Source organism: Panthera pardus, unplaced genomic scaffold (genome assembly GCF_024362965.1).
Source record: "Panthera pardus isolate Hobbes unplaced genomic scaffold, ASM2436296v1 HiC_scaffold_21, whole genome shotgun sequence".
Taxonomy (NCBI): Eukaryota; Metazoa; Chordata; class Mammalia; order Carnivora; family Felidae; genus Panthera; species Panthera pardus.
In genome coordinates this window covers 43,990,436-44,008,307 of record NW_026526777.1, presented here as the reverse complement: position 1 = coordinate 44,008,307, position 17,872 = coordinate 43,990,436, and the positions used below count along the sequence as shown (strand labels likewise).

General features: G+C 39.6%; 1 protein-coding gene across 1 annotated transcript in view; it reads right to left on the bottom strand.

Annotated features, from left to right (window-relative positions):
• LAMC1 (laminin subunit gamma 1) overlaps nucleotides 1-17,872 on the bottom strand; it is a 127,949-nt gene that overhangs the window by 3,135 nt on the left and 106,942 nt on the right. The window contains exons 17-27 of the mRNA XM_019427433.2: nucleotides 17,274-17,452; nucleotides 16,099-16,255; nucleotides 11,876-12,081; nucleotides 11,367-11,446; nucleotides 9,668-9,805; nucleotides 8,796-8,940; nucleotides 6,889-7,038; nucleotides 6,517-6,631; nucleotides 5,098-5,297; nucleotides 3,826-3,984; nucleotides 1,502-1,601 (exon numbers count right to left, since the gene is read on the bottom strand). Of these exons, the coding sequence (XP_019282978.2) occupies nucleotides 1,502-1,601; nucleotides 3,826-3,984; nucleotides 5,098-5,297; nucleotides 6,517-6,631; nucleotides 6,889-7,038; nucleotides 8,796-8,940; nucleotides 9,668-9,805; nucleotides 11,367-11,446; nucleotides 11,876-12,081; nucleotides 16,099-16,255; nucleotides 17,274-17,452 (1,629 nt within the window). The remainder of the gene's footprint in view (nucleotides 1-1,501; nucleotides 1,602-3,825; nucleotides 3,985-5,097; nucleotides 5,298-6,516; nucleotides 6,632-6,888; nucleotides 7,039-8,795; nucleotides 8,941-9,667; nucleotides 9,806-11,366; nucleotides 11,447-11,875; nucleotides 12,082-16,098; nucleotides 16,256-17,273; nucleotides 17,453-17,872) is intronic.

Sequence of the window (17,872 nt, the reverse complement as noted above, 5' to 3'; positions counted from 1 at the left end):
TATAAACACAGACCCCCAGCCGCCCCCAAGCAGAGTCGGCCTGCACGTGTGATGTGTAGACTGTTCGTGTTGTGCAAGGGTGTGGTCAATGCAGACCAACGACAAATGCTGACCTTGCTAAGTTAGGACAGGTCAGAGCCTATATATAACGGATACTGGGCCGGATAGTTTTTTCTCTGAGAAAACAGTTTTTGTGAAATGCTTTCTAAATACGCAGGTGCCGTGTTCAAGACCTTAAGTCTCACTTGTGGTTTTGAAGGTCATCTGATTACGTATATAAACATAAAAATGGCAATAACTGTTATCTGTATGTCATTTTAATGCCATCTGACGAACATAAGAATCTTTAAGCTGAACTCTAAGCCCTCAGCTCTTAGATTCCAGGGAAGCTGCATTGGTTTTGGGAGTCTTGTCCTGCCTTTAGGAGTTAGACACTACTTGGAGTCCTCCTATGGAAAATGGCCAGGGATGAAATGCTGAAATAATTTCAGCAAAAGCTTCACTTTAAAATTAGCAAGAAAAAGAGGTTCTTTTGGGAGGAATTGCTTCCATAATTAATGAGAGCAGACAGCCACACGGTGATCAGCACGTTACGCATACTGTACTTGATTAAATTCTCACGAGACCATCTTACGCCAGTGATTCTCAGATGTTAACTCATTTGCCCAAGTTTGCAGTTTACAAGGCAACAAAACAAAGATTCCTACCCGAGTCTGACTAACTTTAAAATCTAGCTCTTCCCACAAAAAGCGACCTCCTCTAGCTTCCTGTCATTTTAAAACCCATCTGTTAGCACATTATTTATTATTTTTGGTATTTGAGACAGATAAAAAATATACCCCCCCCTCTCACCTCCCCCTGCTCCAAAAGAAAAAGTGACCAAACCTTAAAGGCTGGCGAATTAAAACAGAATGCCTTGCTACAAAGCTGTATTGGCTGGATTGTTACCACTTTATAATGAAGGCTTGTGACAAAAGTACATCTGTCCTATAATGAAGCCTGCTCCCTATTAAACTAGATTAAAAGAGCATTTCAACATGCTCATATTTCCTTATTCTATCAGTAAGAGAATAATCAAATAATCTGACTCTTCAAAAACTGTCAGATTATCCTTTTAATTAGCAAATGAAGAGAATTCCAGGCAATGAAGTCATCACCAGTTTAAAGTGTTCTTTTATTCTGCCACTGAAATCCTTCACTCTAAATCTTTTAAAGACACTCTGCCAGCAGAATGAGCTGTTCAATGTATCATAAACATCGACCATAAATGATCCACTCTGGCAACCTATCTTCCTAATTTTAGAAGTCCTGGTCAGAGTCCAGTACTTAGATCATATGCCACGGAAGAAGTATTTGTTGAATTAATACAACCTAAAGTCACGTTTCGGTTCACACAATACTCATGCTGTAATATCTGCTTTTGTGACAACTATACCAGACCCCAAGAACAAACAGTGCACAAAACTGAGATCCTGCCTAAAATGGCTCTCCAGCTACTTACCCAGCTGCTCCAAGAGGTCATTAATCAGGTTGAGGAGGCTGGTGACGGAGTTTTTGGCTTTTCTGGCATTGATCTCGGCTTCCTGAGCAGCCTGTGAAGCCTGTACAGAGAGAAGGACAGATAAAAACAACAGTCCCAATGGTGTGTCTTCATCTTCTTGAAATGAAGAATCAGCCCCTAATCAGCCAACAAGTCCAATTTTCAGATGCTCTTTTCCTAACTCATGAAACTATAATCTCTCACTGTAGGGTTTTTTTTTTTTTTGATCCTATCTTCATGGTGAAATGTTATTATTTTTAATTCATATGACTGTCATGAGTAGGCAGTCCTCATGCCTACACTGAGTGTATTTGTATTTCAAAAAGACCAATATTATTTCCTTTCCCCACTTTCAAGAATACACAGTATATTCATAATATAATTCATCAAGCAGAAACAAGTTATTTTTAAGGATGAGTATAAAAACTACATTTTAGAACTGAAATATGTCCTTCAGGACACTCTTAGAGACTTGACTATCTTAGAAACTTGATTAGAAATGTTGTATTCTCAAAATTTTCACAAGCAAGTGACACCCTCTAGAACACCCTCGCTCCCTGCAACCACACATGCTTGTGCACACACACGGGTGTGCACGTACCCACACAAACTGGGGCAATACAATTTACATTTTTAAAATCAACCAAAGGTAAATATATTTGGGAAAGTTCCATGAAACCTGAACAAATACACTGTGCATGAGTCATGGGAAATGGCAATGGAAGAGGAAGTGTCTAAACATCAGAAAACAGATGCTCTCACAAATAAATCTAGCCAGGATATAAATGAGTGGCTTTGAGTTCCCTACCACATGATTGTTTTTCCTAGTTTTTGGCTCAAGATAATGCAACGTTTTTGGATAGAAACAATGTAGGATTTTTAAAAAGAAAAAGAGGAAAAAACCTTCACAGATAAATGATTAATCTCTGTTGAAATCACAGCCATTCTTAGTCTCGATAGGCTTTTCTGTGTGTATACGAGGAGAGGGGTAAATGACTGCTATGGCCTGTGGACAGCGACACTACTGCATTTAACCTGTGGTCTCCAGCCTCCTGTTCCAGGACAACTGTAAGCTTTGCTCTTCTGGTTAAGAAAAATATTTAAACAAAAGTGGCTTGACGCTGTGTCTTTCAGGACTGACGTAAATGTAAGTGGGACAGTGTATGTGAGGGTGCTTTGTGTTCCTTGGAAGCTGTTTACCAAAAGAAACAAAAGATGGATCCACTTCCACCCTTTGAATTGAATCCATACCCTTCCTTTGAAGCTCATTAAGAATATATCCTTTTTCTTCTTTCACCAGTCTCTAAATCTAATGTTCTACAACCACATTAAAAATGAAATCTAGAGATGCTCAGCACATCTGAGAAACAGATATTTTTTTTACTATATAGTAATTTCCATTTCAGCCATAAACTTTGCTACAGAAAATTAAGGCAGTCCAAAACAAAACCCAAAAAGCACAATAAAATTAGGTATTTGCAAAGGGATGCTTCCTGATATCACTTCCCTAGAGTCTTCTTTGCCTAGATAAACAGGATCATAGTTCTCCTTTCTGTCCCAAGGTGAAAATGAGCCAGAGTAGAAAGTCTGTTTTTCAAAAGTGGAAGAAAGGTCCCTTGCTTGCACTGAAAGTACACAATTAAACACATTCATGTGTATCATTCCTGTGATTGTAATCCGACTGAACTGAAAAGTTCTTTCTATTGTGACTCCATCAAAGTCTTTTGAAAGCAACATATAGCATAAAATAGAAAAATGGACTCTCGTTCTTCATTAGGCCATGCATTCAATAAGTTAATTTTGTTACCAACATCACAAAAGGTAAAAAAAAAAAATTAAACCGGAAGTAAGTTTGGTATGTTTTGTCATCTTTAAAAATGAAACATGAGAAACTGGTCTTTGCCCCTAGAAAGCAAGTTGCTGGGGTAACAAGAGTAGGAAGGACATCAACTTTTCATTGTACTCCTTTTGATTTTATACCATCAATGAAGCATCCCTCCAAAAATATAAATATGTAATTTTTAAGTCCTAAAGCTTCAAATGTGTAAAAGAATGTTTTCCTTTTAGTTGAGAGAAGCTTGGGGACAGGACAATTGTGCAACAACCTGGCAGGGGGTCCAAATTCTTTGTCTTCTATGTCAGCTACTAGGCCAATTCATGGCCCCAAACGCAATGAGAAACACAAGTCAATACGAAAGAGACATTTCTTAACAAGATGGGGATCTTATTTATTGATCACCCTTCACTTTCTTCCAGAAGCAAATAGGCCAAAACAAACTGCTTACCATCCCTGCCATCATCATATCCTGGTCAGCATCATCTTGTTTTCTTTTCAGCTCCTTTTCTGCTTCCTGTAGTTGTTTCAACATATCGTTCACCTCGTTATCCAGGTCTGTAACTTCTGCAAATGTCTTTTCAGCTTCTGCCTTGGTGCTGGTAGCATTCTAGGCATAAAATAAATAACTACTAATGAAAAAAAAAAAAAAGTTTTCCTTTTTCTAAAGTATGCTCCCACACCTTTTATAATCTGTAAAATGGATCAAAAATACAATCCAGAAAGAACAGAGCAGTAAATTATACCATATGTTGAGTTACGCTATCATTTATTTGGGTTCCAAATAACAGGAATGAAAGAAAAGCTAGCCTTACCACCTAACATAATAGCATTTTACAATTTATAAAATACTTCTGTTTGCACCCTCTCATTTATCCTTAATACTTCCTGTTCTGTTATTTCCATTGTTAGTTGAGGTCGCATGGCTAGCAAATGATAAAACATTTACACGGTGTACATTCTCCTCCACATCACATGGATTAGACACTTTCACATTATGCATTTTTAATGCAAATGTAGCCTTGTTCTACTTGGCAATTCATCACAATGTACAAAAAGACCATGATCCCGAAATAGGAATATTTTATAAAATGTAATTAATCCCCAAACCAACTATTCTAAGCAAACTAAAAAAACGTATATGATTCTCAAACACATAATTTTAGAATCTGTTCCAGTCTCTCTTTTAAATAAAACAAACAGATTAACCGTTAAGTAGGGAAGAGGCAGCTTAAAGAGATTATTCTTTACAATGAGTAGAAGGAATCCTGGCAGTGGAAGCTAATAGGAGGGGCTCAGATACAACATCCGTCTGGAAGAGGGGCCTCGGAGTTGGACGGACTTGGCACTCTACATAAGGCTGAAAAAAATTTCAGCTGTCCATGTCAAAGAACTGTGTTTGAGAAGAGTCTGACGTTTGTGTGGAAGGGGCTCTGTGGGTCCAGGAGCCATCCCCCACTCACAATACAGACCCTGCCAGTGAGACAACAGAAGAAATGTTAAAGGGCTCTTTCGATGATTTCAATGATTCTGACTCTCCCTCTTCAGTCAATGTATGTACCTATTCTACTGCCTAGTAAAAAATGAATAAGGATAGTTTAAGGTGATTTTACTGAATTCAAGGAAGAAGCCTGCTAGGCTTCTAGGGGTCTGGACAGAACCTGGAAGATGACTAGAGAAGTACATGAGCAAAGAGCGTCTGGGAGAAGGGGGAAGCACGCACCCTTTGGACAGCACTGGCGATCCTCTCGGCCTCGTGGGCCTTGCTCTTGGCTTCGGTGGCATCCGCAGCGGCATTGCCCAGGGCCAGCTGTGCCTCCCTCGTCTTTTCATTGGCTTCAATTATGGTCTGGTTGATGGCAGGAATTCTCCTTAGAGCCTCCTCTGCAGCTGTCTTGTTATCGTTCACACGCCTGTCAAAATCTAAAATCAAGTTCAAGGAACACATTTGAACTGAACTCTCAACAAGCCAAAAGGGAACTTTTCAGGGAGCTGCAACTGGAATTTGTTTTATGAACAATGAAAGCCAGGAGAGAAAAATGAAAACCAGCATGGGCAGCCTTGAGAAGAACAGAGCACAAGGCTTCAGATTCTCGTGAATGAACACGTTTCTGGAAAGTTTATTTTCATCCAAAGCACTGAGTATGCCATTACGACCACTGCAACCAATGTTAAAGGCTGTAGTTTATTTAGTGTTTCCTACGTCTTAGCTACGGAGTTAAGAGCTTTTTGGTGTGCCTGTGATGCAGGCACTGTGTCATTTTTGTACATGAGAACTGAGGATTAAAGAGGTAGATAATTTCCCCCAAGGGTTCACAGAAATAAGAGGGGGATCAGGGATTCTAACTCAATCCCACTGACACCAGAGCCAATATACTCCACCATTATCTTGGTTTTTTATTTTTTTTTTTAATGTTTGTTTATTTTTGACAGAGAGTGAGCATGCATGCAATCAGGGGACGCACAGGGAGAGAGGGAGTCACAGAATCTGAAGCAGGCTCCAGGCCCTGAGCTGTCAGCACAGAGCCCAATGCAGGGCTCAAACTCACAAAGCATGAGATCATGACCTGAGCCGAAGTCAGACCCTTAACCACCTGAGCCACCAGGCGCCCTCAACCATTATCTGGTAAAGCTTCCATATTTATAGAACCTATGGGCTAGTTTATCAGAGGCAAGTCCAGCACTATACTGTGAACTGAGCACATGTGTTTTTTATCTTGGGTGAGGAAAGAAGATAAAAACACTGAGATGCACTTGGCAGAGAAAATTAAAAATCATCTCTATTTACCAACATGAGCCAGCTAAATAGGCATATCTTGATAACATGAATTATTGTAACATCAGAAAATTTCCTTTTTTTTTCTCCCCCACACTGGGGTATAAAGGGGTAAAATGACATGAGCTCTGAGATTTTTCTTTGAAATACTTCAGCATAAAAAAACTAGGGTGGATGCTGGGGGATGAGGTAGGTATAGTTAAAATCATAACTGTTGAATCTAGATGAAGGATTTATGGGGTTTATTATACTATTATCTTTCATATTGTAGATGTTCCAAGAATCTCATGGTAAAAAAAACCAAAACGGAAATCGCCCTAGTGAAGAAAGCATAGACATTTACCCAATTATGTGACCTGCTCCTACCTCTCAGGTTGCTGAGGATGTCGTTGGCTTCTTGTAAGGTATTTCGTCCCTTTTTAGCAGCTTCTTCGGCAACAGCCTTGGCTGCATCTGCTCGGGCTAGGAGCTGGTCAGCAGTCTACAAACACATGGCAGATCAGGGGACGAACCCTCCAGGGTAAAGCCCTTTTTTCTCCTAATGACCAGGCACCTCCAAGCTACCACCCCGACACCTGCCCGCCTACAGCAGCTAGCCCTGGGTGCCCCACAGACTTTCCTCCGAACACCCTCGGGCTCGCTGCTCTGGGCCCTGAGGTAACATCGCAGACACAGCTTCTGCGTGCTTGGTTTCAAATTTTGCCTCAAGACAGGAAGCAACCTGCAAATCAAACCAACCTGCTGTTCGATCTTTCCTTTCTCCAGAAGCTTCTTGACTTCCAGTTCCTTCCCTCTCATGTCCTCTCTGAGGTCCTCATAATCTTTTAACTTCTGGTCAATCAGATGGTCCAGATCCTCAGCTTCCTTCTTTATTTTATTTGCCTCATTCTGTGAAAAGCAAGTAAGATTGTGACATTTTAGACAAAACAATGAAGCTGATGAAAACCTAGCCTTAGTAACTCTGTAACACTTAAGACTCAATAGATATTTAAAAAAAATTTTTTTTAATGTTTATTCATTTTTGAAAGAGTGAGAGCACAAGCAGAGGTGGGGCGGAGAGATACGGGGGTGGGGTGGGGTGGGGGGATGCAGAATCTGAAGCAGGCTGCAGGCTCTAGGCTCTGAGCTGTCAGCACAGAGCCCAATACGGGGCTCAAACTCACAAACCGTGAGATCATGACCTGAGCCGGAGTCAGATGCTCAACCGACTGAGCCGCCCAGGTGCCCCCAATTTTTTTCATGTTTATTTATTTTTGAGACACAAACACACACACACACACACACAGAATCCTCAGCAGGCTCCAGGCTCTGAGCACAGAGCCCGACGCGGGGCTCAAACCCACGAACCGTGAGATCATGACCTGAGCCGAAGTTGGACCCTCAACCGACTGAGGCACCCTTTAAAATTTTTTTAATGTTTATTTATTTTTGAGAGAGAGAGACAGAGTGTGAGCAGGGGAGGGGCAGAGAGACTCAACAGATATTTTTAAAAGAGCAGCATAGGTCAAGATTTTTTGGACCTTTTTTCCAAAAACGGATGTATACTTTAGACACAGTGAAAGGCACAACACTTACTGCAATGAGCTTTGACAAATATATTTCCCTGTGTAACCAACTCCCCAATCAAGATATAGAATATTTCCACACCAGGAAACTCCCTTGTATCTCTTTCCAGTTAATTTCCATACCTCCCTTTTCAACAATGCAGCTGCCACTGGTCTGGTTTTTATCATAGATTAGTTTTGCCTATTCTCAAATTTCAAATATGTGAGATCATACAGTATATACATGTCTGAAGAGACCTAGCTAAACCTTTATGGTAAAAAATCAACAACACCTCAGATGTAAGAAGTGAAACTTAATAAATTTCAAGTGTATATAACATAGATATATATAATTTATACAGAACCTGGGAACAGGACTCATGACTGGAGTACAGATGCAATACTACCAATCCCCAAATATTTCACCTGCCCAACAGCATCCTGGTAAGAGTTCTTTCATTTAAACCATTTTCTTCAATTTCTCTCTTGTTCTCAAGCAGACAGTACCTGGGAGTAACACTCCTGGTGTACTGGCTCTAATAAATACAAATATATAATAAGTTGGATTTATATTAAAGATTTAGGAGTGATTAATATCACTAAAGAGTCTTTGATGTTTAATCTTTATAATCACAGGTTTTTTTGTTTTTGTTTTGTTTTTTAGAGACCGTGAGCAAGCAAGAGTGCGAGCAGGGGAGAGGGGCGGGGTGGGGGGGGGGGTGCAGAATCTTAAGCAGGCTCTATGCTTTGCACAGAGCCCGATAGAGGGCTCCATCCCACGACCCTGAGATCATGACCTGAGCTGCAACCAAGAGTCAGAATCTCAGCTGACTGAGCCACCCAGGCGCCTCAATCATGGGATTCTTTATCTCGGTAAGTTCTGTTAACATATCTAAAACAGAACCCGATACTGCCACTGAGTTAGTTGGAGGACAGAGGAGGAAGGTACCCATGAAAATCACAGAGCAGTCAGAATAGCCTTCACCCAGACTGTGAGGGGTGCGTGCGGTGTGCGTGTGTCTGGGAGGCAAGGGTGCGTGCTGTGGAGGGTGATGGTGGTGACAACCAAATCCCTGTGCATACAGGTTGTCCACCCCGTACCTCCAGTGCTTCTGAGTCCACAGGCGTCAGCTGGGCAACGCTGGCATAGATCTCCACCGCTTTATCTCCAGCCCTTTTGGCCTCTTCATGCACTCGGGCGGCTTGCTTCTCCAGATCCTGTGAGATGTTCTTTGCTTGTTCGTACCTAAGGAACAAAAGATGTGACTGAGTGAAAAACTGAGTTGCTTCTGGCATCTTAATGTTAACTGCATTCATTCCAGTTCAAATCACTGCAATAGAATTTCTACAACTTTAAAGAAAATGCTATTTTTAAGTTCATTTATTTATTTTGTGTGTGTGTGTGTGCGCGCGCGCGCAGGGAAAGGGCAGAGAGAGAGGGAGAGAGAATCCCAAGCAGGTTCTGCCCTCTCAGTGCACTCTCACAAACTCTGAGATCATGACCTGAGCTGAAATCGAGAGTCGGATGCTTAACTGACTGAGCCACCCAGGCGCCACAAGCAAATGCTATTCTTTAAAACCAACATAGCTTAAATTTATATTTCATCTCATCACTTCTATTTATACCATATGGTTTACCACATAGTTTCTTATTTCGGATACCTTTTAAACATTTGTAGCTCAAGTGTATTTTCTCTATGATATTTCCTCTCTTCTTTTTTCACTTTTGCAGAATTTTAAGTATCATGGCTAGTCTTGTTACCTTTCTCTGTAGTTACAGGAATTAGATCAAATAAAATCTCTGTAGCTCTATATCCCCGCTCTAATTACTGCACCATTTCAAAAGCATGATTAACAAAAGGAATCTTACTGCCTGAATGCATGCCCCGAATGCATCAGCATTTCATTTTTCATGGAAATGGTGCTGCTTGCAACAACTGAAGGGCCAGAAGCCACTTTTAAATGACACTCACTTTCTATCAAGCTCCTCAATCTCCAGTGTTGTTTGATTCTCTCCTGCCAGTGTTCTCAGAAGCAGATCATATGCCTCAGTTGATGTCTCATTAGCTGTCTTTGCCACTCTTACAATATCATCAGCTTCTTGTTTATGGCTGGATAACATAAAAGAAAAAAGGAACCATGAAACAGAACTATTTAATCGAGAAAGAAGAGAATTTAGGTAATGCTTACCTTACTATATATACAAATGCCAACGTGGGCAGAGCTCTATAAATACTGGAAAAATCTTATAAATTTGGAATTTTGCAATCATTTCAATGGGGCTAAGTTTACAATAACATTCAACAATCTGAGAAAATGGTATTTTCCCAGAGGTTATTTTCCAAGCAATATTTTCCTATAAAGTTTATAGAGGCAAATGTTTATATTTCTTCAAAAAATGACTTCTAAGTATAATTATTTAAGAATAATTTATCTATAAAACCATATATCCTAGCAAGGACTCATTCATCTAGTCATAAGCACAAACCTCAGATCTAATGTTTAAGCCTTACTCTGGTTCAGTTACTACATAGTCCTGAAACAGCTTCGACTATTCAGATTTTGCACAGGCAACCTAATCACTGACCAGGAAAAGCCACCCAACACTCAATGGAAAGAAACATGTCACCAGGGAATCCAGCCAAATAATGCGAATTTTAGCTGGGTAAGTCATTAAGATTTTGTCAGCTCTAAAATTTCTATTACAGTGTCATACTGCCATATGTGGTCATTCTTTTTTTTGGTATGATAAGCTTTCTTTCAAAATTCCTGTATGAAATACACCAAATTATTTTATCTTCAAGACCTAATTATCTTAGGAGTTTTCCATATGTTTTCAGCTGTCATCTTTTAATCACAAAATCTAGCTATGAAACCATGAATGTTCCACGAACTAAATTACTCAGCTCACACATTTACATTTACAAAGAATAGAAAGAGCACATGTTAAAGCAAGAAGCTGAAGTAATCGCTTTGAACAATGAGGTTAAAATTCTAACGCTGGGCTTGCTTAAGCACCATGAGGTCTGCGAGCTGGTGTGCAATGCATTCAACATTTATTGAGCACTTACTATATCCTAGACATTGTGTTAGGCACTGGAACTTCAGCAGTGAATAAGCTTACATTCTAGCAACTTGTTTAACAGCTTTTTTTTTTTTTTCAATTTAATACTCTCCTATGACTTACAGTTTTCCTACGAAACTACCTTACACTTAATAATAATTAAAAAAAAAAAAACCTTAAAAAAATCAGGAATGAAATAGTCTGTTTTCTTGGGCTGATTTTCAAATGTACTATGTGTTAGTAAATGTCTCTTAAAATATGAGAGTTAAGCATTTTTGTTAAAAATTAACCTTAAAAATTAAAAAAAACAATTAAATTCAACTGAGCTTATTATCAAAGGTTCTGAAATTAGACATCTAAAAATTTTATGGTTTTCTTTGAGAAGTGCAAATACAATTTCCCTCCAAAGCATCATATTCAAATATTCAAAGTAAATATTCTAATTTCAAAGGAAAGAGTACACATAGCCGATGACATTTCAGAAAAGAGAGCAAACTTTGCCAAAGTGGGATATGTGAAAAGTGTGTGTGGGTAAAGGAGGGACAATAAGTACACACTGTAAGGAAAGTTCTAGCTTAACCATGAAAACACAGGGATCTGGAGGTTACCGTTCAGCAAGCTTTCGTGCCTCTTCTGCCAAAAGAGTCATGTTGTTTGGGTCCCCGGTAGACTCTGGTTGAGTGATTGACTGAAAAGGAAATAAATAAAGCACTAATCTCAAAGGACTGAATTATTTAAATTTAATAAAGCAAGTGTCAAAACCAAATTTGTATCAGTACTATTTAGCAGAAAGAATGTCTCATTAATTAAAAGATCTTTACTTATTATTAGCCTCCTTGGCTACAGATTACTATTTGTTTTCATCAAAGGATAAGGGAAGTCTAAATTGCCTAGTGCTATAGAAGGAACAAAGCTAGAGAAATGACCCAGATGTCCTTTGGTTTTTATCCAGTTCGTGATAACTATTTAATGACAACTATGAGCAATGTGGCTTTCTTGGTCCATGACAAAAAGACATAAGTCAATTTAACTGAAGCATTCAACAGACAGTAACAGACTTGCTACACATTACCAGGGGACTCCTACAACCCAACCTCAGACCTTCCCAATCACTCACCACATTGGCAACAGCAATCTTTGCTTTCTCAAGTTCTCGGGACGCAATTTCAATCAACTGCTCAGTGCTTTCTACCCTGGCACGTGCTTGCTCAGCCAAGTTTCCAGTCTCTTCAATGGTATTCCGGATATTCTGTAAACGGCTAATTTGGCTGGATAAGGTATTATTCAATCTCTGGAGGCGATCTATCAAATTCTGGTCTATATCTGCAATGGCAGCGCAGAAGAAAGTCCATAAATTATCTGAAGCAGGGGACGTATCTTACATGAAAGCTGAGGCAAAACCTTATTCTTCCAAACACAGATCTTTCCGATAAGCTTTTCCTAAGCCCATCGGCAGGACTGGTCAGTCTTTACTGTGTGCCCAGTTGTACCTCCACTGTTGCATTTATAACACTGTCTCCAACTGTGTGTCTGTCGGTTCCACTGACTGTGAGCTTCTCTTTCTTACTCATTCCCAGTCTTACACAGTGATTAGCAAAAAGGAGACACCCAAGAAATGTCTGACAAAGGAAAGTTTGATATTCCAGCACATGCCAGATTTAATCATAAAAATAAAATATTAAAAGCACTACCAGCTCTGAGTGCTAGACATTTTTCTAAACTAGGAAAAAACCAGGTTCAAAACAGATGTTGAAGTGTGGCCGATTAAATTCATTTTGTATTTTAGGAGCGCCCAGGTAGCTCAGTTGGTTAAGCATCCAACTCTTGATTTCGGCTCAAGGGCTCTATGCTGACCGTGAAGAGCCTGCTTTGGACCTTCTCTCTCTGCCTCTACCCCAACTTGCTTTTTCTCAAAATAAATAAATAAACATTAAAAAAATTAAAAAATAGGTTCATTTTGTATTTTAAACTAAATACAGACTTGCTGCCACCTCCCACCCCTTGGAATACCCATGTCATTTCTTTCATACTGATTTCTGCTTTTGAAGAGTTCTTCAAATTGTTTTTTAATTGTGCCCATTCAGCCTAAATCTCATACCTATGTCCTAATAAATCAAAAGATAAATATAAGCCCATGCAAATATGATTGGCACTGTCAAAACTCGCACGTGTCCTAAGATTATATTAATACACATTATATTAACACACATATTAGTATACATAAGTCCTACGCAAAATTGACCAGTTCTTATTTCAACATGATGTTCAGAGTTGGCATCTAAATTTTCCAAGGAATGTGAAAAAGAGGAGAGGTCACAGTTAAGATCAATAAAGATGAATACAGGTTTGGAAAACAGCAACCACGTAGGCAGGGTCACCAAATACTCATGCACAGTTGGTGTGGTGCAAAACTCTTGCCTAACTATAGACAGTGACCCTGCTTGAACGATCAACCACTTCTTTAATAATCTGAAGATTTTTAAGAAAACAACAAAAGACAAAGTGTCGAAATCATAGAAAATCATTTAGACTTAGGAAGCACAAGCAGCCAATGAAGTTATAAAAGCCCCTTCCCTTTAGACATTCAGGAATGTAACAGATACCAATCTCTCTGGCCAGCTTGAGAGAAACAACAGTAACTGAAAAGGGAATAGATAATGCAACTGGTAGGATCACTTCAAATGCCTTCAAATTGCAAAACCTAGTTGCACCATATAATCTCCTTTTAAAGCTGCAGAATAAACACAAGTTTAAACTACAAATAAACACTCAGGGATGGTCTGAAAGGATAAATCATTGTGAAGATATTCTTATTCTTGGCTAGTTTGAACCTAAGTAAGAAAGGTCAGCCAGGAACTCCATGAAACCAAGCCTTAGTGGGAGCAGACTTTAACCCTAGCCCAGCTATGGTGCTACCCAAGCCCCGGGAAGCAGCAGCCCATTATGTTCCTGCCTTGCAAGTGGTTCACGGGGAGGCATGACGGCCATGGCTTCTGTCAAAGCTTCTGTCCAATGGGATTGTCTGCTCTAATAGAGGAAAGGAGGCAGTCAAGGCCAGAGGAAGCTAGACCTAGCTGGGGCTGCACTAAGATGCGATCAATGCTGGCTGACCCCCCTTTCTTGCCTCTTGACTGCTCCCATGTGCTCCTGGTGTTGGCACCCCAGCTCTCCAATGGACTGATCAACAGTTAATGATAACTCTGCATTCAATTCTTCAATGAGTATGGCAGTATTCTTCAATGGGAATTTGTTGTTTCAAGAGAATACATTACAGGAAAAATGTGTGCCAAAAGGTTTTGCCAACAAATGAACATACTAAAAACGCAAAGAACAGGAATAAACACAACAGGAAACATTTAAGTTCTTCTTATTCTATGTTTAACACTTAAAATGTACCAACACCACAAAACACAACTAAAGTTAACAAACTATTGACCTTTTTTTTTTTTTTGAGAGAGAGTGAGAGAGTATGCAAGCATGAACAGAAGCAGGGCAGAGAGAGAGAATCCCAAGCAGGCTCCACACTGTCAGTACAGAGCCCAACACGGGGCCTGAACTCATGAACTGCAAGGTCTTGACCCGAGCTGAGACCAAGAGTTGGATGCTTAATGGACTGAGCCACCCAGATGCCTCAACTTCTTATTTTTAAATTTCTAAAAATTTACCTTATAGAACGATTTCTGGACTCTCACATAAAAATTCAACAAACTGGCCCAAACCAGATGCATCCAAATTACTTCCTTCCTCATTAATTTTATAAAATCAAAATTATATACATTAGGGATATCTACAATAAGAAATAAGGACTATATTTAGTTTCTGTTGACCTGTACTCTGATAGGAAGATTCTCTAACTCCAAATGGGTAGATTCATAAACTCAATGAAGAGGTCAATCACTGTGGTTCCAAATGTACTAATGTTAATGCACATTTACTATGAGTATCTGTGAACACCTGTACCTCAACGATGGGATGCTCTAGACAAAAGTGACCTTAGCCAGATGGGGAACACTTTGATAGAGCAGTATCTTGTTCATGTTTTCATTAACTGGTGTTTAGCACAATGCCTGGTATACTATAGGCACTCAGTAAATGTAGAAAAGCATTTGTCCAAATTTAGAAAAAAAGCTTAATTCAGAGTAAGAAATAAAAATAAAACAAGGGTGCCTGGGTGGCTCAGTCAGTTGAGCGTCCAACTGCAGCTCAGGTCATGATCTCGTGATTCTGGGTTCGAGCCCTGCATTGGGCTCTGTGCTGACAGCTCAGAGCCTGGAGACTGCTTTGGATTCTGTGTCCCCCCTCCCTCTGTCCCTCCCCAGCTTGTGCTCTGTCTCTCTCAAAAATTAACATTAAAAAATTTTTTAAAAACATTAAAGTGATTTTTTTTAAATGTTTTTATTTATTATTTTTGAGACAGAGAGAGACAGAGCATGAGCAGGGGAGGGGCACAGAGAGAGGGAGACACAGAGTCCAAAGCAGGCTCCAGGCTCTGAGCTGTCAGCACAGAGCCTGACGCGGGGCAAAAACTCACAGACTGTGAGATCATGACCTGAGCTGAAGTCAGATGCTTAACCCACTGAGCCACCCGGGTGCCCCTAAAGTGATTTTAAAAGTAAATATTTTAAAATAACTTTTTCTTACTTTCAAAGTTTTAAAAACTCAAGTTCCTTTAAAGTCAATAAAGTATTTTGAAATAGTTTTCTAAATCTTAAACCAACTCCTTCTCTGCTTATGATCAGATAAGCTGACATAATCAGCTTATCTCATCATAATATGGTACAGATAATGTACAGAGAAGTGACATAATTGCAAAGGACATTAAATACACCACAGTATAAAATGTACTTTACACGATGTCATTAGAACATTTGTTCACTTATTAAACAGAACAGTCAATACTTGAAGACTACACTTTTTCCTTATGAGGGTCCTAAGGAAATAAAGCAGTGCATAAAATAAATTCTGACTCACTAGAATAACAGAAAAAATCCAAGTTCAAATTTTCTACTTAAAATAATGTACACCCAAAATGCATACCTTTCATGATTTTTAAAAACTGTTTTAAAACACTTTGTAATAGAATAGATTTATAAAACACTTAGAATTTTAACATCTAATAGTTTCTGATGTGTTGGGAGAACTCTTTTCACTTGCTGTATCCAAAAACATTAAGTTGACAAGTTCTTGTATTTTCACAGATGGTTTGAAAAAATTCATATTCTACAAATAGTTTAAGAAATCGAGAATTTTGTAAAGCTGTACTAACTAACCTTGAACTAGGAGCCACGTCTAAAGATTGGGCTATCTGGCAGAAGTTACCCACTGTTTAAACATGTATACCTTTGACATCCTGGGCCTCTCGAAGGAGGTCCATAACTTCTCTCTCGGCTTCCTTTAGCCTGTCCTCAAAGGCTTGATCTGTCACCACCTCTTCCCCAGTTCCAAGGTTTGCTATGAGATTCTCTAATTCCTGGAGTTTCATTCGATGATCAGCAACCTGCACATGATGAAGAACATACAGAGAACCCAGCTGGACTTCCTGCAGGAACAATCATCAAGGGGCACTCTATACACACGCAAGTCTACACACTCCACCTATGTCCACTTTTGAACAGGTAACACAGGTGGTTTTTCTTTATTGTTCTGGCTTCCAGAGAGAAACTATCAAGTCTATTCCTTTGACGTTAAACACTACATGTGGATGATTCTCCAGTTCTGACCTCTCTCTTAGGTTTTAAATTACTTTTCTGATACCTCCACTTGGCTCTCTGATAGGTATCTCTCAATTCAACATCCAAAACTATACTCTTGATTTTCTTCTCTTAAATCTGCTCTCCCTGAGTCATCTCCATCTCAATAACCAATGCCTCCAGCTACCTTACTTTCCCTGTCCTTGCCCCCAAACACACATACTTATCCAGTTCAATCCAGGCTTCCCTTTCTATCCCACTCCTGACCATCATTCTTCACATAACAGCGTGTTCTTCTTAAAATATGAATTGGATTTCCTAGCTTAAAACCCTTCAGTGCATTCTCCCTGGATCTGGAGTAAAATCTAAGGTTGACATGGTGCAACATGAGCTATGTCCACCAACCTCTCCCGTCTTCTCACAAACCAGCCCTCCTCGTTCAGGAGCCCCAGACAACCTCCAAGTTTGAGGCCTGTGTATCTCATATTCCCTCTGCCTGGAACAGCCTACCTGTCACTTCTCATTCAGCTTATTCCCTCTTATTCTTCAGATCTCACCTTAAATAAATTTCCTTAGAGAGGCCTTATAGAAAGTAGTTCCTCCAGTTACTGTCTGTACCCTTTCTGGTGCTTACCTCAGTTAGTACTTTTCTTTCTTTAATTTTTATTATTTGTCTCCCAACTGGAACATAAGTCTTGGAGGACAGGGACCATGTCTACCTTGTTTACCATCTGTTCTCCAAAGCTAAGTGCACAGGAAGCACCCCTTCAATGTCTGCTTAGGGAGTGCATGAGTGAACGAGTGAATGCATGGTGGACAGCTTACCTTATCCTTCACCAGCCGGTAACATGCTGGACATTCCTGGCAGCCAGGCCGAGACCGATTGTAGAAATAGTTCTCTTCACACTGGTCACAGCGATTTCCCACAAAACCTTCTCTGCATTCACAGCGACCATCGTCTTTGCACTGGAGTGAAAGAGATCCCTCGGGATGACAGTCACACGCTGCAGAATAAAGGGAAGAGAGTACATGACAGGGAAAAGAAGGAAGAGTGAGTTCTTTTAACTCAGATTGATATCAATAAGGCATTATAAGTAGACATTTTTTTAAAACCAGGCCAAATTATGAGAATTTGAACAGTTAATTCTACTTAGCAGAGAAAACAGAAATTTTTACAGCAAAAGTGAGTTTCAAAGTAAAATGTACACCCCTTAGAGGGGGCACATTTTATGTTACTTAATAATTATAGAAATTAGTCTACTGAACTAGTCAGTGCCCTTTTTTGCACTTCAAGAATTCTTCTCTACCTTCATCTCTCTGCTGTTTAATGCTTCTCTCACTAAGGATCTAGAAAACCCAAATGCTAATACTTATTTTGCATTATTTTATAGTTTGTTTACTTGCTTTGTTCTCTGAACTGGGTC